General features: G+C 39.1%; 1 protein-coding gene across 4 annotated transcripts in view; it reads left to right on the top strand.

Annotated features, from left to right (window-relative positions):
- The window catches only part of APOOL (apolipoprotein O like), a 104,450-nt gene extending 78,855 nt beyond the window's left edge, over nt 1–25,595 (top strand). For all 4 annotated transcript variants that reach the window (XM_059679114.1, XM_059679115.1, XM_059679116.1 and 1 more), the window contains 3 exons: nt 16,455–16,568; nt 16,761–16,878; nt 25,034–25,595. In XM_059679114.1, coding sequence (XP_059535097.1) covers nt 16,455–16,568; nt 16,761–16,878; nt 25,034–25,122 — 321 coding nt within the window. In that variant the 3' untranslated portion in view covers nt 25,123–25,595. The remainder of the gene's footprint in view (nt 1–16,454; nt 16,569–16,760; nt 16,879–25,033) is intronic.
- Nucleotides 25,596–27,126: the final 1,531 nt, after the last annotated feature.

A 27,126-nucleotide genomic window follows, 5' to 3' on the forward strand; every position in this document is an offset into this window, starting at 1 on the left:
ACCAGGACACATCATCATTAAAATACCAAGAGCAAAAGACAAAGAGAGAATCTTAAAAGCAGCACGAGAAAGAAACTCAGTTACCTACAAGGGAATACCCATACGACTGTCAGCTGATTTCTCAACAGAAACTTGGCAGGCCAGAAGGGAGTGGCAAGAAATATTCAAAGTGATGAATGCCAAGAACCTACAACCACGATTACTTTATCCAGCAAAGCTATCATTCAGAACTGAAGGTCAGATAAAGAGCTTCACAGATAAGGAAAAGCTAAAGGAGTTCATCACCACCAAACCAGGATTATATGAAATGCTGAAAGGTATCCTTTAAGAAGAGGAAGAAGAAGAAAAAGGTAAAGATATAAATTATGAACAACAAATATGCATCTATCAACAAGGGAATCTAAGAATCAAGTGAATAAATAATCTGATGAACAGAACGAACTGTTGATTATAATAGAATCAGGGAATGGACTGACTATTCTTGAGGGGGAAAAGGGTGTGGGAGATTTGGGTAGAGACTGGACAAAAATCGTGCACCTATGGATGAGGACAGTGGGTGGGGAGTGAGGGCGGAGGGTGGGGTAGGAATTGGAAGGAGGGGAGTTATGGGAGGGAAAAAAGAGGAACAAATGTAATAATCTGAACAATAAAGATTTGATAAAATAAATAAATAAACTACAGTGAGATACCACCTCACACCTGTTAGAATAGCTATTATTGCCAAGACAAGTAATAACAAGTGTTGGAGAAGCTATGGAGAAAACAGAACCCTCATTTACTGCTATTGGGAATATACACTGGTACAGCCACTATAGAAAACAGAATGGAGGTTTCTCAGAAAATTAAAAATAGTTACCATATTACCCAGCAACTGCTCTTCTAGGTACCTACTAAAAAAAAAATGGAAGACATTTATTTGTAAACTAGAGGCTTGTTGCACAGATTTGTGCACTGGTGTGGGGTTGTGGCCTGTGAGGATCAGCCTGCTGCAGGAGTGCCACTCATCCTGGTCTGCCGAGCGGCTGTGGACCTGCCCTCTGAGTGGCTGATGAATGAGGAAATTAGTCTGAGGTGATATTTCGTGGTAATGTCTTGGATAAAGGTTCGTTCTGTGTCCTGGAGGAACCTGGCGGAGAGCTTTGCACCTGAAAGCCACTCAGTGAATGTCCTTGATGTGTGATGCCTGGTTGGTGACACCATCAGGGATGTTCAGGGCAGCTGTGCTCCAGGATCCTCAGCCATCAGGACAGCCTCCCCAGGGGGTCCACAGTCACTTCCCCTCATGCCATCCACCTATGCCAGCTCCCCACGCTCTTTCATAGAATACACCTTAGAGGGCCTGCATCAGCTGGTGGGGTCAGGCCAGAGTCTGGATTGTCTCAGGTATTTGACAGGTACAGAGACTCAGCCTCACCCTGGGCCTGCTAGCAGCCACTCATCCCGGTCAGTCCAGCAGCGGTCCCACTGGTGGTCATTGCATGTCATAGCGACTGGTTGAGCGGTTGTTCCACTGTTCAGTCGCTGGGCTTTTATATATATAGGTATACATCCCCTATGTTAACTGCAGCATTATTCACAGTGACCAAGGTATGGAAACAGTGGAAGTGTCATTCAATAGGTGATTGGATAAAGAAGATGTGATATATATACAATAGAATACTGCTTAGCCATAAAAAAGGATAATATAGTGCCATTTGCAACAACATGAATGGATCTTGAGAATATAATGCTAAGCAAAATAAATCAGATGGAAATAGTCAAGAACCATATGAATTCACTCATTTATGGAATATAAAACTAAAAATAATACACTTTTTTGAGTTTTTACAAAATATGTAGCTTAATTTTTCTATACACAACAATTCTTTTATACATATTTCATCCTATTTTGTTACATTTAAATTGTTTAATTATAGTAAAACTGATGTAGAGAATTGGAAACAAATACAACTTATTCTTGGTAATCATACAAATCACCCATAAAAGACAGTATTTGAGCATAGTTATTTATTATAACTTTTTAAAACATCTTTAACAAAGCAAGTCTCTTAAAAGGAAGTCAAGTGAACCCTGGCTAGTGTTGCTCAGTTATTAGAGTGTTGGCTATCGCACTGATGGATCGCAAATTCAACTCCCAGTCAAGGGCACCTACCTGGATTGCAAGTTCAATCCCCAGCCCTAGTTGAGGCACACAAGGGAGGCAACCAATTGATGTGTCTCTCACATGGATGTTTCTCTCTCTCTTTCTCTGTCTCTCTCCTTCCCTCCCTCCCTCCTTACCTTTAACAGGAAAATATCCCAGGGTGAGGATTAACCAAAAAATGTCAGGGAAGAGCTCTTCTACTGTATGTATAGAAGTAAAGGTCCCATTCCTTTCAAGATTCTCCAAAGGGTCTATGATGTTGAAAAAGTTACAAAACAACATCCAGAAGGTCCTTTGAGAAATAAAAGTAACACTCCACTTATTCACCATTTGGGATATACACTTCAAGACTGTATTACTCTTTGCTTTTTATATTTTTCTTCACAATATTATAACTTTTAACTTATGTAATGAGTAATAAGTAATGTGTCTTTGAAAGTTATAAAACAGGAATAAACTTATCTAATGTTTTGAAGCCTATTTTTAAACTTGAAGACATTTAGAGATATATGTTGTTTCTGTATTAAATGGCTCAATATTAGAAAATGGTGGATGCTCCCCAAATTTTACATTTTATAGAGTTAGTACAAAATTTCTGGATTTGGCATGAATACGACATTCATTCAACCAGTATTTGTTGTCCATCTACCATGTATTTTTAACTACAGAGCATAGACAATGAACTAGACCAAGAGAACAAAAGAGAATGTTCAAAACCAAATATATTGAGTACGTCTTTATCTACACTAATAAAAGAGAAACATGGTAATTGGCGTACGACCGCTACCCTTTTCATTGGCTAATCAGTGAGATATGCAAATTAGCTGTCAGCTAAGATGGCGGCCGGGAGCCAGGCAGCTTGAAACTAACATGAGGCTTGCTTGCCTCAGTGACGGAGGATCGTTGGAGGAAACCAACGTTCCCCGCCTGGGGCTGCAGGCCTCTGAGCGGGCAGTTTAAGAAACATTGTAACAAATACCGCAGGACTTCAGCCAGCAGATTGGCAACATTGTAAGCAAAGGCCAGAAACCTACTTTCAGCCGGAGGCCTAAGACCTGGAGCCAAGCCTCAAGGTAAAGCTGGCCCAGAATAAAAAATAAATAAATAAAAGGAGCGGTTGGGAACTTCAGTCACTCCCAGCCTGAAAACAGCCCTCAGCCCCTCACCCAGACTGGCCAGGCACCCCAGTGGGGACCCCCACCCTGATCCAGGACACCCTTCAGGGCAAACCAGCCGGCCCCACCCATGCACCAGGCCTCTACCCTATATAGTAAAAGGGTAATATGCCTCCTGGCACTGGGATCAGTGTGACAGGGGACAGTGCCCAAACCCCCTGATCACCCTGCGGCTCTGTGTGTGACAGGGGGCGGGGCCTCAACCCCCTGATCCGCCCTGCTCTGTGCCTGATAGGGGGGAGCTCCCCAACCCCCCCCCCATGGGCCCTGCTCTGTGTGTGACGGGGTAGAGCCATAACCTCCCCATCGGCACTGCTCTGTGGGTGACGGGGGCATTGCCCCAACCCCCTGATTGGCCCTGCTCTGTGCATGACAGGGGGTGGCTCTGCAACCTCCCCATCGACCCTGCCTTGAGTGTGACAGGGGATGGTGCCCCAACCCCCCAATCGGCCCTACCCTGAGCGTGACTGAGGGTGGCATCACAACCTCCCAATCTGCCCTGCTCTGTGCATGACAGGGGGTGGTGCCCCAACTCCCCAATCGGCCCGGCTCTGAGCCCGACCAGGGGCTGCACCTAGGGATTGGGCCTGCCCTCTGCCACCCGGGAGCAGGCCTAAGCCAGCAGGGCGTTATCTCCCGAGGGGTCCCAGACTGGGAGAGGGCACAGGCCGGGCTGAGGGACTCACCCCTCCCCCACCCCCGAGTGCACAAATTTTTGTGCACCGGGCCTCTAGTATACATTATAGAGCAAAAGGAGGGTATGGTAAAGCTGGCATTTCAGAAGTAATGGAATGTTCAAGAAATGTGTTGGAATAATTGTAGTTTTGGAAAAACACTTAATCCTTTGCCAAATATTATGTAAAAATAAGTGCCAGGTGGAATAAAGATCTAATCATAAAATCCTTTTTAATAAAAGGCTAATATGCAAATCAATCGAATAGCAGAACGACCAGTCACTATGATATGCACTGACCAGGGGCAGATGCTCAACACAGGAACTTCCCCCTGGTGGTCAGTGTGCTCCCACAGGGGGAGCACCACTCAGCCAGAAGCTGGGCTCACGGCTAGCCAGAGGGCACAGGCCAGGCTGAGGGACCCCCCTGAATGCATGAATTTCATGCACTGGGGCTCTAGTATACTATAAAAATATTAGAAGCAAAAGCATGGATATGTGTGTAATCTTGAAATAGGAAAGACCTTCTTAAGCAAACAACCTAGCAGCTATCAAAGAAAAAAATTAATGTATTTTCCTACATCAAAGTAAATACACTTCTATTTATTACGGTATACCATACCCAAAGTTAATAGACAAATGAAAAACTGGGAAAACTATTTTCAACATATATAACTAAGAATTAAATTATATCTTTCATGTATTAAGAGCTTCTATAATTTACTTTTTATTTTTGTATTTAAGTACAGTTGATATCAATATATTGGTTATCTTAGTTTTACGTGTATAATGTAGTGATTCAACATTTTAATACCTTACAATGTGATTGCCCCATTAATTCTAGTAGTCTTCTGTCATTGTAAACTTATCACAATATTAATGAGTATATTCCCTTTCCCCTTTTCACCCCTTCCTTTCTGGTAACCATTTCTTTGGTCTCTGCTTCTATGAGTCTGTTTTTGTTTTGTTTGTTTTGGTTTTTTAGATTCCAAATATAAGTAAACCATTTGCTATTTTTCTTTCTCTGCCTGACGTCCTCTAAGAAAATGAAGAAAGTATATAAATTTCAGATATTGTATTCTTCATTTCTAACTGGTTCTTTTTTATGGTTTCTATGTCTTTTTTAATGCTTGCTACATCTTTAAGTTCTCACTGAGGTCATCCATTCTTCCTTAGGTCTTTGAGCATCCTCATAACAATTGTTTTAAACTCTGAATCTGGTATCTGGGTTGCTTCCACTTTATTTAATTATTTTTCTGGGGATTTATCTTATTCTTTCATTTGAGGCATATTTCTTTGTCTCCCCATTTTATCTCAGTGTATTAGGTAGATCTGCCATGACTCCCAAACTTGTTATGATAGCTTTATGATGTAGATGTCTTGTTGGGCTCAGTAGAACAATCTTCCAGATCACCTGAGCTCTGACTTCCAGGAATGTTTTGTGTGGGTTATCTGCACCCGCCTGTTATAATTGAGTGTTGAATGCTATCGGCCCTTGGTTGGGTAAACTTAACTGTTCAGGGTGGTTGACTATAAGGATAAACCTTGAATACCGTGTATAAGACATTGGGCAGTGACTGCTCCCCTAGGCAGAGTTGTTCTCAGAAAGTCTGGTGCCTGCTGGAATCCCCCTTTGCGTGTGCTGCTTGTGTGGCTAGTTGGGTCAAGCTCTGGTATGGTCTGAAGCCCACCACTGGTTGTGTTAGTTCTAGGTCCACTTGGACAGTGTTCAAGTATAGGTCGATATTAGACATGTGTAACTAGCCTTGGGCTACCTGTCTGAAGCTACCACACTATTCACTGTTTGTGTCTGTGTCTACTGGGCCTTGATATGCGTGGGAGGGCCAATCTGTGTAAAAGGGTTAGCTTCCTCCAACTTAGAGCTGGGGAAGATCTATAAAAGGTCTGAGGCTCCCTGAGGGCCACCTCCCCTTGTTGACTACTCTCCCTATAATATTGGTTGATCTTCCTAAAGAGTCTTCAAAAGAAAGGCTGTAGAGTGGTCTCAGGATGGCCACAACCCACAGACCCTTCCACAGGTTGTGAACTCAGTAGAAAGGGGTTATTGGGATCAGGAGGATGGAGCTAGTGGGTCACTTACTTGGGGGCTGCATAGTCAGGCACTCAATGATGGGATAGTTGCCTCTACTCAGTCTCTGCAAGAGTCTTCAACTCTAGCTCCCCCAGGAGCAGAGTGGAGGGGGACAATGGGAGGAAAAAAGGAAACATCTGTAATACTTTCAACAATAAAGATAAATTTTTAAAAAATGGCATTGATTTATGGGTGATAATTTTGTATCCTGCTACTTTGCCAAATTCATTTATTAAATCTAGTAGTTTTTTTGGTGGAGTCCTCAGGGTTTTCTATGTACTATATCATGACATCTGCAAATAATGACAGTTTCATTTCTTCCTTTCCTATTTGGAAACCTTTTATTTCTTCTTCTTGTCTGATCACTGGGGCTAAGACTTTCAGTACTATGGTGAATAAGAGTGTTGAAAGCAGACATCCCTGTTATGTTCCTGGTCTTAAGGGAAACACTTTTCGTTTTTGTCCATTGTTGAGTATAGGTTTGTCACATATGCCCTTTATTATGTTCTGATCTCAGTAGTCCCACGTTTCTGAGATTTTGAAAAAATGCTTAATCACTAATCATCCAAGAGATGCAAATCAAAATGACAATGAAATATCACCTCACACCTGTCAGAATGGTTACCATCAACAAATCAACAAACAACAAGTGCTGGCCTGGATGTGGAGAAAAGGGAACCCTCGTACACTGCTGGTGGCAATGCAGACTGGTGCAGCCACTATGGAAAAACAATATGGAGTTTTCTCTCAAGAGCTTAAAAATGGAACTCTCATTTGACCCAGTGGTCCCACTTCTAAGAATATATCCTAACAAAACCTGAAACACCAATCACAAAGAATATATGCACCCCTCTGTTCATAGCAGCACAATTTACAATACCTAAAATTTGAGAAAAAAACAAGTGCCTATCAGCCTATGAGTGGATAAAAAAGCTGTGGTGCATTTACATAATGGAATACTATGCAGCTTTAAAAAAAGAACTCAACATTTGCACAGCATGGATGGACCTGGAGAGTATTATGCTAAATGAAATAAGCCATTCAGAGAAAGATACGTATCACATTATCTCACTCATATGTGGAATCTAATGAAAAAATAAACTGTTGAACAAATAGATCCAGAGAATAGAAACATGGAAAAGAGGGAAGGTGGGGGAGGGAGGGTGGATGAGAAGAGATCAACCAAAGAACTTATATGCATATATGCATAACTCATGGACACAGACAATAGGGCAGTGAAAGCCTGGAGTAGGAAGTGTGGCTGGGCTAGAAGAGGTCAATGGGGCAAAAAGGGGACATATGTAATCTTTCAACAATAAAGAATTTTTTAAAAAATTGATACTGGATTTTGTCAAGTGCTTTTTCTGCATCTATTTATATAATCATGTGATTTTTATCTTTCATTTTCTTTAGCTAATGTATCATAGTTATTGATTTGCAAATATTGTACCAGCCTAAATCCCTAGGATAAATCCCACTTGGTCATGGTGAATAATCTTTTTAATATGTTAATATATCCAATTTGCTAATATTTTATTAAGGAGATTAGCATCTATGTTATCAGGGATATCAGCCTATAATTTTCTTTCATTGTAGTGTCTTTTTTAAATTAATTTATTTTTTAAATATACATTTTTATTGATCTCAGAGAGGACGGGAGAGGGAGCAAGAGATAGAAACATCAATGATGAGAGAGAATCATTGATTGGCTGCCTCCTGCACGCCCCACACTGGGAATCGAACCCACAACCCCGGCATGTGCCCTTGACTGGAATCAAACCTGGGACCCTTCAGTCCACAGGCTGATGCTCTATCCACTGAGTCCAACCAGCTAGGGCCATTGTAGCGTCTTTATCTAGTTTTGGAATTAGGATAATGCTGGCCTCGTAAAAAGAGCTTGAAAGTCTTTCTTCCTCTTGAAATTTTTGAAATAGTTTGAGGAGGCTAGGTGTTAGTTCTTCTTTGAATGTTTGATAAAAGTGCCCTGTGAAGGTGTCCGGTCCATGACTTTTGTATACTGGTAGTTTTTATTAGAATTATTATTGCTTCAATTTCATTAATTGCTATTGACCTATTCAGGTTTTCTGATTCTTCCTGATTCAGTTTTGGAAGAGTGTACGTTACTAAGAATTTGGCATTTCAACCAGGTTTTCCAATTTGTTGACTATAGTTATTTATAATATTTCTTACAATTCTTTGTATTTCTATGGTGTCAGTTGTTACTTTACTGCTTTTTGTGATTTTATTTATTGCGTCCTCTCTCTTTGTTTCCTGATGATTCTGGCTAGTGGTTAATCAATCTTGTTTATCTTTTTAAAGAGCCAGCTCTTGGTTTCATTGATCTTTTATATTGTTTTTTTATCCTTTATGTCATTTATTTCTGCTCTTATCTTTATTTTTACTTTCCTTCTACTTTCTTTGGGCTTTCCTTGTTGTCTATCTTCTATTCTTTTAGTGGCAGTGTTAGATATTTTATTAGAGATTTTTCTTGTTTTTTTTGAGGTAGGCCTGTAGTGCTATGAACTTCCCTCTCAGGACTGCTTTCCCTGTGTCCCATAGATTTTGAGTTATTGCATGTTCATTTCATTTTTTCCCAAGAAATGTAATTTCTTCCTTCATCTCATTGGTGACCCTTTCATTGTTTAATAACATGCTATTTAGCCTCCATGTGTTTGAATGTCTTTGATTGTTTTTATTGTAGTTTATTTCTAGTTTCATGTCATTGTGATCTGAGAAGATGTTTGATATGGTTTAAATCTTCTTGAACTTTTAGAGACTTATTTTGTGTTTTCATCTGTGGTCTATATTTGAGAATGTCCCTGTGCACTTGAGAGGAATGCATGTCCTGCAGCTTTGGGAGAAAATGTTCTGTAATTATCAATTAAATCCATATTATCTGGTGTGTCATTTAGGGTCACTATTTTTTTTATTTCTTTTGTTTGGAAGATCAATCCAGTGAAGTCAGTGGGATGTTAAAGTCTCCTACTATGACTATTGTTGTCAATAGTCATACACATACTATATATATATATACCCATATATTGGGTACATATATGTTTACCAGTATTATATCCTCTTGTTGGATTTATCCCTTTAGTATTATGAAGTGACCTTTATTGTCTCTTGTGTTGGCCTTCATCTTGAAGTTTATTCGTCAGTTATAATATTGCTACCCCAGCTTTTTTTTGTGGAAAAAAATTTTCATGGAAAAATTTCTTCCATTCCTTCACTTTCATCCTGTGTGACTTTTGTTCTGAGGTAGATCTCTTGTAGACAGCATATATATGGGCCATGTTTTCTTATCCATTCAGCTACCCTATATCTTTTGATTGGAACATTTAATCCATTTATATGCAAGGTTATTATTTTTTGCAAGGTTATTATTGATAACTACTTATTTATTGCCATTTTTATTCTTTATGCCTGTGTTTCTCTCTATATATTTCTTATTAAAGCAGTCTCTTTAACATTTCTTACAATGCTGGTTGGTTAGCAATAAACTCCTTTACCCTTTTATTGTCTGGAAAGCTCTTTATTTCATTATCTATTTTGAATGATAGACTTGCTGGATATAGTAATGTTGGTTTCAGATCCTTGCTTTTCATTATCTTGAATACTTCATGCCATTCCTTTCTGGACTGTAGAGTTTATCTTTGGAAATCAGCTGACAACCTTCTGGGAGCTCCTTTATAGGTAATCAATTACTTTTCTCTTGCTGCCTTTAAGATTCTCTCATTGTCTTTAATTTTTGGCATTTTAATTATGATGTTTCTGACCATGGGCTTCTTTGGGTTCTTCTTGTTTGGGAGTCTCTGTGCTTCCTGAACTTGTGTGACTTTTTCCTTTACCAGATTAAGGAAGTTTTCTGCCATTATTTATTTAAACAGGTTCTCTATCCTTTGCTCATTTTCTTATCCTGTTTCTCTATGATGCAGATATTGTTACATTTCATTGTTGTCCCACAGCTCCCTTAAACTGTCCTCATGTTTCTTAATTGTTATTGTTTTGGTTCTCTGATTGAGTAATTATTTTCCTCCCTGTATTCTACTTTGCTGATCCGATCCTCAGCTTGTTCAAATCTTCTGTTTATTCCTTCCACTATATTTTTTATTCTGCTATGTCATTCATCATTTCTGACTGGTTGTTTTTCATAATTTCTATGTTGTTTTCCATGCTGTTGAGCATCCTTATAATCATCACTCTGTACTCTATATCTAATAAATTGCTTCCCTCCATTTTATTTAGCTCCTTTTTTGGAGATTCTCTGGTTCTTTCATTTGGGGCTTGTTTCTCTGTGTCCCCATTTTGGCTGCCTGTTTGGGTTTGTTTCTATGTATTAGGTAGATCTGCTATGACTCCCAGTCATTCTGTGGTGGACTTATATAGCTGGTGGCCAGTCTTCCTGATCACTTAACCTAGGTTCTCTAAGTGTGTCCCTGTGTACTTTATGTGTCACTCCTGTTGTAATTGAGTTTTTGTTTTGTTTTGTTTTCTAATTTTTTTATTTTGTTTTATTGCTTAAAGTATTAACAAAGAGTATTACATATGTCTCCTTTTTTCCCCCTTGACCTTCCCCCAGCATCCTCTACCCCTTAGTGTCTTTTGTCCATTGGTTATGCTTATATGCATGCATACAAGTCCTTTGGTTGATCTCTTAACCACCGCCACCTGCCCAACCCTCCCCGGCCTTCCCCACTGTACTTTGACAGTCTGTTCGATGCTGCTCTGCCTCTGTATCTATTTTTGTTCATCAGTTTATAATGGTCTTTATTATCCATATATGAGTGAGATTATGAGTATTTTTCTTTCATTGACTGGCTTATTTCACTTAGCATAATGCTCTCCAGTTTGATTGCTGTTGGTTTGTGCTTGTGCTCGACTCACAGGCTGGCTGTCAGTGAGGCTCAAACCCAACACAGTGTGCAGACTGCTGTTCGGGTGCCTATCACTGGAGGTGGAATTCACCTCTGCAGGATTTGGAGCCTGGCAGTATCTCCCTGTGGACATACTGCATGTGAAGCTTTTTAGATCCTGCTCTGTAGTTGTCTGAAGCTAGCCACTGGGTTTGTTGGTTTGGAGCCTCTTCAAAGGTCTCTGGTGCAGGCCAATGTCAGCCAGTGTTTGTGACTAGACCTGAATACCCTGATTGGAGCAATCAGTGATCCACATCTTGTAGCTCCCTCTGCTGGGGCTGGGTGTGTAAAGAAAGGACCAAGCTGAGCACCAACGTGTGATTTTCCTCCAGCCCCAGAAGTGGGGCAGGCAATGACTCAAATCATCCAGAGATCCACCTCTGCTTACAGGGTGATTGTTAGTCTCCCTCACTAAATGAGCCTCAGGCTATAGTCCTTAGCAGAGCATAAACTCCACAGGATTGGTAGAGGGGGTTTCTAATGGGTGGGGCAATTTCTTTCCGCAGGCTAAAGCTGCATTGATGGGAAAGCTTTGCCTGAGAAATATGGCTTCTGCAGCATGAGGGAATGACTCTGCCAGAGCCTAAGGAGTCTGCACACACGATTTAGTGTGTTGGCCCTTTAAGAGGGTGCCTGTGATTCTTGCCATCTCTTCCTGCTGGACAGAATCCTCAGTGCTTTTCACAGCCAGATGTTATGTGAGCACGTTTCCTGGTTGTTATTAGTACCAGGGGAGCCCAGCTTTGGATTCAGTCCCCAGAGTTCTCATTCGGAACCCCCCACAACTGAGATATCCTTCCAGAACTTCAGCTGCTGCCTGTGAGCCCGGCCAGCCCTCTTGTGTCTCCTCACTTCCTACCAGTCCCCATGTGGCCTCCATTTTATGTGCTTGGTTATAAGGGTTCTCTCCAGCCAGCCTTCAATTGATTATTCAGGATGATTTATCTGTATTTTAGCTGTAATTCCAAATTGGTCCTGGGAGAATGTCAGTGTAGCTTTCACTTAATCTTTCACCATTTTGGAATCTCCCCTACGAATACTTCTTCTAGAAGCTGAAGTCCTTTGGGGTTCAAAATCAGTGATAGAGTGTAGATAGGGGTAGGTGCCATATCATACTATGGTTCTCTCCTTTATCTTGCATTCCCAGTTATCTCTGTCATTTTTTTTCTTTTTTGCTGCTCAGATTTGGTATGTTCTGCTACCTTGTCTTCCAAATCACTAATTTGATCCTCTGTTTCATCCAACCTCTGTTTATTCCTTCTAGTGAATTTTTCATTCCAGAAACTGTATTCTTCCTTTCTGACTGGTTCTTCTTTATGGTTTTTATGTCCTTTTTCATGTTGTTGAAGTTTTCATTAGGTTCCTTGAACATTCTAATAACCATTTTATTTTTAACTCTATGTCTGGTAATTCCTTGCCTCCATTTCATTTTTCTCTTTTTTTTTTTTTTTTTGGAGATTTCTCCTGTTCTTTCATTTGGGGCATGTGTCTTTGTGTCCCCATTTTAGCTGCCTCTTTGTGTTTTTTTCTATGTATTAGGCAGATCTTCTGTGTTTCCCACTCTTGACAAGGTGGCTTTATGTAGTAAGTTTCATTTGGGACCCGTGGCACAGTCTCCTTGATCACCTGAGCTGGGTGCTTCAGGAATTTCCCATGTGTGTGTTTTGTGGGTGCTCCCTTTTTTAATTGAGTCTTGATTGCTATTGGCTCATTCATGCATGGGTTTGACCTTCAGAGTGACTGAGTGTTAGGGTTAGCTCCGACCACAGTGTACAAACTGCTGTGCAGGTGCTGACCAAACCAAGTGGAATTTATCTCAGCAGGGGCTGGTGCCTGCTGAAATTTCTTTTCAATATGCCATTTATGAAGCTAATTGGACCCTGCCCTGATGTTGTCTGAAGTTGGTCATTGTCTTACTGTTTCTGGGTCCTCTTGGGAGGGATTCTGGTGCAGATCAGTATCAGTAAACTGCTTGTGACTGGCTCTGAGTAGCCTGTTTGATGCTACAAAGCAGTCCACACTTTGTGGGTTCCTCGGCTGGGCCTGTGTGTGCATTGGAAGGACCAAGCTGAGTCACCAGATAGGGGTGAGTTGTGTTCACCAGATTAATAGTGGTTCAATTTCAGTGCCAGTGCTTGGTTTGAGACCACTCAGAAAAGTCACAGGGTATACCAAGTCTAGCTGCCACCACCCGGGTGCCATCAGACCTTTGTGGTTGGATAGGGTCTCAGAGTCATCAGGGTGAGTCCTACAGAGTTTATCAGGTCCAAGGAGAACAAGATTTGGCTGTGTAAAGGGAAGGTTCTGCACTGGTTCTATGTGTAAGGGAAAAATTTCCCCCATCCTAAAGCCACAAGACTCAATCTGCCCCATATTCTGCCAGTAGCCCAAGCTTACCAGGCAGGACTATTAGGAATCATGAGGGTGGAACTAGTAGATCTCCTGTGAGGGAGTGGCGCTGGTCAGTCTTGTGTGAAGGTTGGGGTAGTGGCCCCGACCCCAGAGCCACACTATTCAGTCTGTCTCGGATTATTCCTAGAACTCCTGAGGAACCCATGCTCAGCAGGGCAGTGGCCGCAGGATTAGAGAGGATAAGGCCACCCAGAGTCTAAAGTGTGGGGCTAGAGTATCTCCTGTGAGGGTTAGGCACCTGTCAGGTTCACCAGAAAGCATGCGTAATTGGGCTCCACCTCAAAGCCACAAAACTCACTCACTTACAGCCTGAGTCTGCCCAGACCTCTACACCCCAACCTTGGCAGTTGACACTTCAACAAGGTGATGCTCCACAGGGTGGGGCAACAGAGTGTCCAGAGGCTGGGGCTATGCATTACCCTAGGGCAGTGGTCAGCAAACTGCATCTCATGAGCCACATGCAGCTCTTTGGCCCCTTGAGTGTGGCTCTTCCACAAAATACCGACTTCTGCGCATGGGCCATGAAGTTTCATTCACACTGTACATGTGCACCCGCACGTGGTATTTTGTGGAAGAGCCACACTCAAGGGGCCAAAGAGCCGCATGTGGCTCGCGAGCCGCAGTTTGCTGACCACTGCCCTAGGCTGATGTCCTAAGGAAGGAAGTGCTCCACCCAAGAGAGATGTTATCTCTGGTGTGGGAGATAGACTTAGCACAGGCATTCTGGCAGCTGGCCCTTCAGGTCTCTCCCCAGAGCCACAAAACCCAGTCTCTTCCTCACTGGAATCTAGTCTGCTCTGCCCTTCCTCAGCTGGAGCCCAAGGTGAGTGGCTGTGAATGAGATTTCATACATTGGCCCTTTAAGAGTGCACCTGTGTCCGTAGCAGACTCCGAATCTCCCTCATGGACATAATCCCCACCAAATTTCACAGCTAGATATATGTGGTTGCCTCTTCCTGGCTCTGGTTCTCTGAGATGGGAAGCCTGGCTTGTGGTTCAGACACCATACTCCTCAGGGGTAACTTTGCAGGTGAGATATCCCTCCAAAATCTCAGCCCATGCCCATGGGAGCAGGGGGTGGGGGGGGCAGCCCTTTACACATCTCTGCCCTTTCTACCTGTTTTGATGTGGCTTTGTCTGTAAATTCTTGGGTATAATACATCTGTTTAGCTATTCTTTAGTTAGTTAGTCAAGTTAATTGTTCTATAATTTAGTTGTAATTTCAGTTTGGTCCTAGGAGGTGGTGTGTGTAACTCCCATCTACTCAGCCTCCATCTTGGATTGGGCTATATTCCATTTGTTTTAAAACACTATGTGTGAATGTATATAATCTTATATACTAAAAGCCTAATATGCTAAGTGTCCAGTCGTCTGGTCATTTGTTCAACCAATCAAAGCATAATACACTAATGATATGCTAAGGCCACTCAACCAGTCACTATGACATGCTCTGACCACCGGGGGCAGACGCTCCAACTGGTAGGTTAGCTTGCTGCTGGGGTCTGGCTGATCAGGACTGAGTGAGATGGCCCGGACACGCCCTGGAGCCCTCCCATGGTCCCTCCCTGGCTGGCCACCCTTCTGTGTCCCTCCCCAGCCCTGATTGTGCCACCGGTGGGGTCTTTCGGCCTGGCCTGTGCCCTCTTGCAATCCAGGACCCCTCGGGGATGTCAGAGAGCTGGTTACAGTCCAATCCCGCAGGCTAGGCCGAGGGACCCCACTGGTGCACGAATTCATGCACCAGGCCTGTAGTGTACATATAAGAGTAAAAATTCAGTAAGAATATACACACAACAATGAACAACGCTTATGCTGGGAGGAAGAAGAGTACTTTCTTTATACCAGTGGATTGATTTATTTTTCTTAAATGTAGCATGTACTTAGCAAAAATAATAAAAATATTTCTACTTAATGGAAGAAAACATAGTTTAAAAAAAATTGCCAAAACCGGTTTGGCTCAGTGGATAGAGCGTCGGCCTGAGGACTGAAGGGTCCCAGGTTTGATTCCGGTCAAGGGCATGTACCTGGGTTGTGGGCACATCCCCAGTGGGAGATGTGCAGGAGGCAGCTGATCGATGTTTCTCTCTCATCGACGTTTCTGACTCTTCTGTCTCTCTCCCTTCCTCTATGTAAAAAATCAATAAAATATATTTTTAAAAAAATTTGTTTATAGAAATTGTAATTCTGGAAAGCTCCATAAAACATCTTTAAAACTTGAACAATCAATAGCTGTTGAAATTACCTTAACCATAAGGAACATAAGGATGGGAGAACAGAAAGAAGGAGTCAGATTTTCAAACAGGAAGAGATGTAAATGAAAGTGTAACAGCAGCTTCAGGAATTCAGTCAGCAACCTAGCCTCTGTTTTAGTGTTTGTAGTTCATTTTTTATTTCATGTTTCTGCAAAAAAAGAGTATTGTTCTCTGTAGAAATACATTGATGCTTTTTCTTTATGCCTTGAAAAAGCAACAAAAATTTAAACAGAAGCATTAACTTTGTAGCATGTTAAAATCTTCTTTTCTCAGTCAGCTGTTTATTATCTCAAACTGTCTTTCCCAAACTCCTCTTAAATTGGCTTTGTTTTAAATTCACAATGTGAATGCTAACTATAAAGTTTTTAAGATTTTATTTTTAGAGCAGTTTTAGGTTTATAATAAAATTAAGGTGAAGGTACAGAGATTTCCAGTACAACTCCTGCTCCCACATATGCATAGCCTCCTCTGATCCCCTGCTAAACTGGTACATTTGTTAAGTTGATGAACCTACATTGACACATAATTATCACCCAAAGTTCATAGTTTACATTAGAATCCACTCTTGGTGTTGTACTAACTACATATTTTTTTAGCCTTTTACATGAGGCAAACAACATTTCATACAAGATTTAGAAAATGGGGCTTTATGTTATATCATCTAGAAATTCATTCATGCATTTTCTGTTGATTCTAACTTGGGTGTTAATATAAAATACCTGACATATATTTTTAATACTTCTTATATTAACTCTTAAAAATAGGTCATTTGTCTCACTTTTTGTTTTAATTAGGTCACCGGGAAAAAGGCATATGCTACAAGTCAGAAAATGTATGAAGCAGTTAAATCATTGTGGACAAAAGACAACAAAAAAGAGTCACTTCCTGAACCTAAAGAAAAAATTAAGGTTGAGTTTAAAGGGACCAAACAGTTTTGTTTGGGTGGGTGTTGGCTTGTACTGGGAGTCCTGGACAGAGGTCAAGAACAGAATTAGAAAAAGATGAAGGAACATAATACCTTTGCATGCTATACTTTTATAAGATATTTTATTCTTTTAGTAAAATGATTTACTCATGAGGAAAATCTTTTTGCTAAACAGCTAGAAAACTCTGCTGAAAAAGAAATACCTGCAAAAACAGCTCATGATCCAAAGCACTCAGTGGGTTTGCCAACAGAACTCAGATCTGAAATGAAGACAAAATCAGAATTCACCTCAGGTTTGTTTGGATAATTCAATTTTGTTTTTATTTCTTTAAAAATTTTATGATTATATAATTATTAGTTTGAACTTATTTATGTTTTTCCGTATTTTTGTTTCTCATATCTATAGTCTATATATATTTTTAGGGTATGAGGTATTCAGGTACCTGGGATTTTTCTTATTGCGACAGATAGTTCATAATACAGATCTGTTCACTGGGGGTATAGAGTAGCATTGGCAGATTGGATGAGTGAAGCATTGAATATCACTTTATAAATGTGAGCTTTTTAATCAGGTTGAGTAAAATGTGCTTTTTTTCACTCTGTCAATTTACAGGCTATAAATATGAGCCACATCTACATAGAAGGAATATAAGCTTTCCATTTCTTATGTTATTTATCCCATCAGCAGTCTTGGCTTCCACCATCAGTTTTATTTAGTTTAGATACTGGGAGAACTTTCAACATCAAATTGTAAAAATAGCACCAATTATAATACTAATAACTTTGCTAGTATTAGATAGTGACAAGTAGTACTTTGTGGTATGAGTTAGTGACAATTATACTGTCTACGCAAATACTATAATAGTTTTACTGTGATCAATAAGAAGGTTACAGAGTGTTTAAAGCATTTTAATATTTATTCACATAAATTCACCAATCACTGGCTTACATAGGTTTGTCTATCTGTATAGTGTCAATGGTACTACCCATTAAGTTGTTTTACTGCAAAGGAAATAGGACCAACTCAAAGGTAAAGAATTAGGAAATAATGATAATATTTCATTATTCAGGTGCCCTTATTGAGCACCTTCTCTGTTGTGCAAAGAGATGTAAATATATTGTGATATTCAATCCTCACCCAAAAACAAAACAAAACAAAAACTTCTGATGTATTTGTAATTGTAATCAGTTTATGATGAAGAGGCCGAGACCTGGGGAACTTAAAAGTACCTTACCCAAAATTGTACAGCTTAGGAGGAGCAGAGTTGTGTTTACAGATTAGATCTACCTGACACCAAAGTTCAAGATATTTCCATTGTGTACAGAGTAGCTAATTTAAAACCAAAGTTTAGTTTCTGATTTCAGCCTCTTCCTTTCTCATTTAATCTTTATAAAAGCTGTTACTGAGTAACAAACCTGATTTGTTTTACACTTTTCCTCTGTCACCTCTCCTTTTCAATCAAAATGATGTACAGTTCTTACACTCTCTTTGAGTAATCTACAGTCGACCATATTTCCACAAGTATATAGTATATCAGGTCATTTTCTAAGTGCCTGTCAATTCCAGAGTATCTTTGTGAAGTTGAAACATGTCACAGTTTAACAGTGGGACCAATCCATCCCTAACCAATATCTTTATATATATATATACACACACACACCTGGATTCTGGAACCCTTTACCTGCCTCCATGGGTAACTTGGTATATGAAAAGCATTCTACGGAGACATGTAGAGGAAAGAGATATGCCAGTACCATTCATCCTTATTACATATCATTCAGAGTTGATTATGCAGTAGACCCTTCTGATTCACCATTTCCATCGTTCTACTTTTCACATGCAGTTCCAAAGGTCTAAGACCTGAGAAATAGTAGTGATTATAAGCACAAATTTTAGAATAAAATATGGGTCTGAAATCCTCAAGCCTCGGTCTCTTCATCCATAAATTGGGGACCATAATAGTGTTTTTCTCACATAGTTGTGAGAATTAAATGCAATATTGCATGTAAAGCACAAAGTACAATATCAAGCACATATTAATCTCTCCATGAGTGTTAGAAGGTATCATTGTCATTTGACTACTGTAATTAGCCATTTGCCAATAAACAAATTTATTTTCATTGAGCATAATTTGGGAGCATGTTAATTAGCTGGGGAAACTAGTCATGGCCACTATGTATCAACTTACAGAATAGATTGGGTAAACTCTCTATATAATATATATATATAATATATGATATATTATATATATATAATTTTCATAGCTCTGGATATGAGTTTGAGTTTGTTTGTTTTTTTCCTATCATCCATATATATTTATGGTGAAAATTGTGTTATTTTGCAAATCACAAATTTGGAAATGTGGTGACACTGACCTCTCTAAAATCTGATGAAAGCAGGGTAAAATCTCTCATTATCTACAGAATTAATGTCACTCTAAAGCACATATCGCTCACCACCTATTTTTTGTACATTTCACAAGCCATAAATGGTTTTTACATGATTTAAATGGTTGAAAAAATAAAAATAAAACTATTTCTTGACAAGTTAAAATTCGAATCTCAGTGACCATAAATAAAATTTTATTGAAACATAGCCACATTTGTTCATTTGTGTATTATCTGGCTGCTTTCACACTGCAATGACAGAGTTGAGTGATTGCGTTGGAAACCTTATGGTTTACAAAGTCGAAAATAGTTACTCTATGGCCTTTGCAGAAAAAGTTTGCTGATTCCTAATTAAGAGGGATGAAGTGTTCCGTGCATACATGACACATTTCCCTCCTTATGATGCCGGGGTCCAACCCCAGCAGGTCCAGGGGTTCCCAAAGGTGTGGACGGAGTCGGCGAAGAAGGAATGACACGGAGACAGCGTTCAGTTGATCAGCAGCCTAGCCAGGATCTCCAGCCAAGTTCTGGTTTCGATCTTCAGAGAGGTTCTGCTTAGGATCTCCAGAGAGGTTCTGTCCAGGTTCTCCAGTCAGGTTCAGTCACCAGGTTCTACTCAGGCTCTCCTGCCAATCTCCGCAGTCAGGTTCAGTCCAGGATCTCCTGCCATGCTCTCTCGCCAGGCTCCGCCTCCAGGCTCCGAGGCCAGTCCCTGTCCAGGATCCTTTGGCATGCTCTCGCCAGCGAAGTTCTTCTGTCTCTAGAGAACGTTCTGTGTAGGTTCTGTGCCTAGGCTCTGTCTCTCTTGGTCCTGTCTTCCAAGCCCTGTCTCCTAAGTTCTGTGTTCTAAATTCTGTCTCTTGCTGTCTTGTTACATCTGTATTTATACCAGTTGATTCAATCCTATCAATCTCTATTACAAAGGTTAGGGCGTTTCTTATCTCCATTCCAGGGAGAAAAGATTATGTAGTTTAAGCATGATTGTTCGTAGTTATAGTGATTAATTACCCGCCTGGCACTTAGTTGAGGGGTTTTATTCCCTCCCTAACTTCAGGGGAAAATCCCTACCTGGGGATTCAACCTTTCTCGGAGAGGTGACCTTGGTTAAAACACAGCGCCAAGAAGGTGAGCAAACATATTAAGAACCATATGCCATATATGCCCGGTCCCTTGAAACAGCAAGGATGGACCGGCTCCCGGCATTATGATATTTGCCAGGTATTTTTATGGACCAGGAAACTAAGTAGCCAGTATCAAAACCACTGAAGGTCAAAACTGAATTTGCTTCAGATTTTTAGTGCAAGGGAGACAGAAAGTCCCCAGGCTTTCAATACAGCTTGGGGGTGTCATACCTGAGGAACAGAGAGGAATCAGAGGTTGACTGGGTTACTAAAACTACAGCTCAGTTCAATGTGTGATTGGATTGAGATGATAAGCCCTTCACCCTTCCTAAAAGAGGGAAAGGGTTCCATAGCAGATAGAAAATATCATGTGGAGTTTCTCCAGTTCTTTGATACAGTAGCCACCATACAAACAAAATACTAGTCATATAAAGAGGCAGGGAGATATGCCTGACAATAAAAAGAGGAAAAAATAATAGACTCACAGGTGATCTAAATATTGTAGTTAGCAGAAAAGGACTTTAAAGTAACTGTAATCAATATCTTAAATAGAAAACACAATGAACAAAATGGATGAAAGGATTGAGAATTTCACAGAAAAATTGGTATCTATTAAAAAATCAAGTATATATTCCTGAAGTGAAAAATTTAGTGCCTGAAATTAACTCATTGGATGAGTCTCACAGCTGACTAAATGCAGGGGTGGACCAAAATAGGTTTACAGTTGAGAGTGTGGAAAACACAGAGTTTATTCTTATATTATTACTTGCTAATTATTGTATTATTTTTTCATACTAGCAACTGTAAACCTACTTTTGCTCACCCCTGTACAAGGGAGGACAGAAGTAATGAACTCAAATAGAGGTCAATAGCAAAGAGCCCAACTGAAGCAGAGAGAGCAAAAAGAATGGGAAGACTAGAACAAAGTATGAGAAAGTATTTTGTAGTGACTACTATGTTTAAGTATTCCAATTACTGAGGACCTGAATGCTGGATATCATTCCAATTTTATACAAAAGAAACAGAATTTCTAACACTTTTAACTTCACTCAGAAATTTATTACTGATCTGTCCCATTTTGTGTAATATAAATGAGATGATATGTAAACTAAATTATTAGTCAAGAGATATCACTAATGGCTATTTGTGACAATAACTCATCGCTGTTTTAAAACTTTAAACATCTTTATTCCTTTCCTGTTTTAACACTTTTTTTAAAAGCCTGCTAAAAACTTTATGCGTAAAGTGTTTCTTATTAGAGATAAAAAATAAGGAAGTACAAAGAAACACATTATAATGATGGAGATTAAGATTCAAGATGACTTTTATGATGGCTAATCCTTTGGGAGGATAGAGAACCCTTGATCAATTCAAGGGATGAAGAAATTTATAAGAGAGGAGATGTAAGCCTTAATTACTCAGAAAATAATGAGAATGAATCTTTTTAAAAAGCAGGAATAAAATTATATAGGCTAACTGGTTCTAAACCAGAGGAATCCACATCACAATTATTTGAGTTTTTTGTTTTGTTTTCTAAAATTCACTCAAACTAAGAATATAATTCAAAATCTCCAGTGGTGAGGCCTCTAAGCAGGTGATTATAGGAAAAGCTCCATAGAGCAGTGATAGCGAACCTTTTGAACTCAGCGTTTCAGCATTTTGTAAAACCCTAACTTAACTATGGTGCCGTGTCACATATAGAAATTTTTTGATATTTGCAACCATAGTAAAACAAAGATGTATATTTTTGATATTCATTTTATATATTTAAATGCCATTTAACAAAGAAAAATCAACCAAAAAAATGAGTTTGTGTGTCACCTCTGACATGCGTGTCATAGGTTCGCCATCACTGCCATAGGGAATTCTCAGTGCATATTCCTCTATTTAATAATCTCTGACATAAGCTATAGGTAAATTAAAAATTTGAAACCTGTCAACAAATTTTGAGAAGTGGCAACCTAAAGGTAAAGGGGCTTTTCAAATGTATGTGAGCTGAATCTTTGACTACACTTTGGACAAGAACATAAATTGAGAAAATAAATAGAAGTGTTAGAGAACTTAGTCAGTTTATGGCATTTTTAAGCAAATTAGACACATTCAGACTTATATAAAATATTTTTTATATGCTTATTATAGTATGCCTGATAAAACTATTTCCTAGTACACTTTTTACTGGCACCAAGCAAAGGCTACCACAAGATGGCAATAAAGATACATTTGGGAAGGGAGCAGGGAGAACCATTTAACATTTTTTGTATGCTATGGACCTCTTCTCAGAATATGTTTTTTAATGAATTAAATAAAATACATAGTAATATATGACCTTCCTTAAATGTATTAACCAACAATATATAACAAAATATCTAATAAACGCCATAGTTTTGAAGTTGTTGTAAGTGTAAATATTTTAAGATAACTACAACTGCAGTGTGATATGAAAATTTCTGTGATTTCTATTAGTGACAGAATCTAAGATACTGTTAATATTATTTTGGTTTGTTTCCTACATTCATTATTGTAGTAAATGTCAATTTTTAATCAGAGGTTAATGAAAGTAAAGATAAATTCCCCCCATCCAAGCTCATAGATCACACGAATTCTATACACAGACCCCCTAAACTTAAGCACTGCATTCTATGGAAAACTGTATTAGTTCCATGGGTAGTGATTACTAATGATCTAGTTGTTTGTAATACTTTTGCTGGTGAAGTTACATATAGGTATATCATTTTTCTAAAATGACAGGGGTAAAATAAATCATTGTATATACATTTATTTCTTATCTTTGTTTTCACCATAAAACTGGAAATTAAATGTCTGGGGGGAGGGAAGGTATATTTCCAAAATGTAGTAAAATCATTTAAAAACCAATCAGATTTTGAAAAACATATTTAAAATAAAAATTTTCTAAAAATGTTTTTTCTGATGTCACAAAGAAAATATAAAAGTAGTTCTCTCTTGCCTACTTAACACGCACAGAGTATTATATATAGAACTTTGTGCGCATTATTATATTGAATACTAAAAATAATTATATGACATTGTTCCTCCTCTAATCTCCATTTACTGAAGAGCTAGGGTTGTTGTGTTGGGGATCAGGTAAACCTGGCTTCATTCATTACTCCACCACTTATCAGCTGAGTGACATTGATCAAGTTTCTTAACATCTCTAAATTAAAATTTCCCAATCTGTAAAACAAATATAATATAAATGTATCATCTATCTCTTGGTGGTGTTCAGAGACAATGCATGAAAATAACATAGCATCCTGCCTGGCACACAGTCAACTGATCAAAATCACCAGTGGTATACACATTGCCAAATCCAGGAATCCATTCTCAATCCCACCTCATGCAGTCCATCAGTAGCTTTTAACACAGGTTATTACTCCCTCCTCCTTGAAACAGTCTCTTCACTTGGCCTTTGGGATACCACTTGCTCTTGGTTTTCTACTTCACTAACTGGCTGTTCCTTTTCAATCTTCTCTGCTATATTCTCCTAATCTTCTTAACTTCAAAAAATTGGAGTATCCAAATGGCTCAATGCTTAGAGCTCTTCTCTGAGGCTCTAGATCAGTGGTTCTCAACCTGTGGGTCGCGACCCCTTTGGGGGTCAAATGACCCTTTCACAGGGGTCACCTAAGACCATCGGAAAACACATATATAATTACATATTTTGTGATTAATCACTATGCTTTAATTGTGTTCAATTTGTAACAATGAAAATACATCCTGCATATCAGATATTTACATTATGATTCATAACAGTAGCAAAATTACAGTTATGAAGCAGCAGCGAAAATAATTTTATGGTTGGGGGTCACCACAGCATAAAGGGTCGCGGCATTAGGAAGGTTGAGAACCACTGCTCTAGATGATCTCATGTAGTCCCATAGTTTTAGATACTGCATTTAGGCTAGGATTGTGAAATTTATAAACCAGCCCAGACCTCTCCTGAACTCTATAGATTCACATTGCTAGCTGCTTAGTCAACATCTCTACATCTTTAGATGACTACTTAGGAGTTCAAATTTAACATATCCAAAGCTTAACACTTCATTTGCCTTCCCCCAAATATGCTTCTCCCACATTTTTCCCTATATCAATAAATGTCAACTCCATTCTTGCAGTTTTCTAAGTTACAGTCTCTCTCACACAACATATTAATCCATTTAGGAAATCCTGTCCATTTTACCATAGGACTTTCTCCATAACCCAGTCCCTTTCTGCCACCTTCACTGCTACTGCCCTTATTAAAGCCAATAGCATCTTTCTCCTGGTGTACTGAAATAGCTTCCTAAATGGTCTCCCTTCTTTCCCCCTTTTCCCCCTATAGTCTCTTCTCCCCATAGCTAAGAGTGATCTTCAAAAAAACCATATCATGCCACTCCTCTGCTCAAAACTGCCTAGTAGCTTTTCTTCTCACTTAAAATAAAAAAGAAAAACCTATTATGGCCCTTTGTGTCATAGCATTCCATTGTTTTCTGAACATGTCTCTTATCACTCTCATTGCACCCACCATCACCACATCTTGCCACCTCCGTTTCAGCCCTATTGGCCATTTTGTGGTTACTCAAACATGCCTCAGGTATATTATACTTGCTCTGTTCTCCTCCTATAAGTCATTTCCCTAAGATATCTACAGGCTCACACCCTTATCTCCTTCAATTACACTTTTCTAGAAAGATTTCCCTGGCCACCCTATTTAAGATTGCAAATTACCTAGGTACTCCATATGCCCCTCCTGTTTTATTTTTCTGCGTAGTGTTTACTGACATATTATTTATTTTACTTAATTGTCGGTTTTACCCAACTTGAATGTTAAGTCTATATTGGGAGAGATTTTTAACTTTTTCCCCCACTGATGTATTCCTAGTACCAACAATAAATTTGTTGAATGAATGACTAATTTTTTTTCATTTTAATACTTTACCAGGTGCTACACAGTTTACACCTGACCCCAAGCTCATGGATCATGGACAGTCCCATCCAGAAGATGTAGATATGTACAGCACTAGAAGCTGAAATAGTCTACATAAACAATTACAAGATGTGAAGTTCCAAATGATAATGAAAGAAATGTAATGGGTAATTGTGATGCATAGAGCATAACTTAAAGCAAATTTATCCCATACATCTTCTAATGTATGGTTTGACCAATCAAGTAAGTGATTAAAACACAAACGGAAAATACAATCGAAACAATAGTAAATGATTGGTGAAGAGGCAGAGGTAGTAGTGTTAAGATGCATTTGATGACTTAAGGGTGTTTATAAACAAAAAATAGATTAAATATGTGAACAGTTATGAGACTAAGATCTGAAAAAATATGTATTTACTTATACACACATGTATTTGCTTTAGCTTTTTCTCACTATCAATTCCCTACTTGTGACATTAATGTCAGCTAAATTAGAATGGTTTGGGAAGGTTATATTCTCTATCCTTCTCTTTTTTCATTTCCCAGAACAGGAATAAAATATCCATATTTTATGACACTTGGGATTGGCTTTGTCTCTTTGTTTTATTAATGTTGACTTCTCCTAAATGTCCAAAAACACCTGTAACTATTTAGGAGGACCATATGCTCCATGGGACCTCCAATACTGCTTATCAGACCTTCTACCAGTTCCTAGGTGGTTTCCTATTCTGTTCTCCAGGAGAGGTTATTACAGACCTTTTATTCTCAAGTTTCCTATACCTGCCAAAGATGACTGTGTTTCCTATTACATGGAGGGAAAAAACAACATAAGTCATTAGTCATGACCATTCACAACTTTTTCCCATCTACCTTTAAGACTTATCTCTTTTCAGCCATGTCATCCCCCTTTCTAAGGCTAATGCTTCTATTTGGGTTCCTGTTCTCATTCCTTCTCTTTTTTTCCCAGTACCATGTTATATCTTCAGTCTTTGGTTTCTCTTTTCACTCAGTTATTCCCCCTCAACCTCTAAATAGCTTCTGATCTTCTTTATCTAAAAAAGAAACAACAAAAAATAAAAAAAAAAACAGTAACAAAAACTTTTCCCTAACCTTGCCTTTATTCTTGAGCTACCTTTTCTTTCTCTCATTGTCACATTTCATTAAAAAGTAATTAATGTCACTTTCTTACTTCCTCACTATCAATTCCTAACTTATGACATCCTGACCTTTATACTTACTTGAATTTTCTATAATTATTCACTATTCACCGACCACTCCCTCTTTGAAACACACTCCTTCCCTGTGCTGTCATTCCTGCTTCTCTTGTTATTCTTTATTCTTCTCTTGCTCTGAATCCCTTAAATGCCTAGGCTTCTCAGGTTATATTCCTAGTTTTCTTTTTCTCATTCAATATGCATTCTAATTTTCTCGTTTATTAGTCCTCACCCAAGGATATATTTTCTAGTTACTTTTAGAGAGAGGTGAGGGTATGAGAGGGAGAGGGAGACTGGGATGGAGGAAGAAGGAATTATTTATTAGTTGTATCTATCTTACATCCCATAGATGTCCCCAATGTCAAAATGCCTTAGACTAAATTACTCTGCCTCTCTCTCCTTATTTCTGTTTCTCAGATCTATTCTACCTTCTCTCCTTGCTCTCCTTGCAGTCTTCATCATCACTTTCCTAAATTATTACAGTAGCCTTCTGGTTAATCTGCCTGCTGTCAGTCTTGCTCTCTGTCACTTCAGAATGTGTTTTGCTTGGAAGCAATAATAAACCAATTAATAGTAGCTTAAATAAATGAGAGTGTATTTAAAGTCTAGAATTAGGCAGTACAGAGTTGGTACAGGAATTCATTGGTGCCATCAAGGATCTGGACATTTTTTCTTTCCACTCTGGTCTTTAGCATGTTGATTTGTAACCTCATGTTCACAAAATGGCTACTGTACCTCTGGTAAACACCTACACATTCAAAGTAGGAAGAAGGGTTAGGACAAACTGCACCAGATGCTTCTGACCCCCATTTATCAGAAAAGTAAATGCTTTATTAGAACCCCTCTCAGAAGGCTTTTCTCTATATCTTGACTAGAGCTTGCCATATAGCCACA

Source organism: Myotis daubentonii, chromosome X, assembly GCF_963259705.1.
Source record: "Myotis daubentonii chromosome X, mMyoDau2.1, whole genome shotgun sequence".
Classification (NCBI taxonomy): Eukaryota; Metazoa; Chordata; class Mammalia; order Chiroptera; family Vespertilionidae; genus Myotis; species Myotis daubentonii.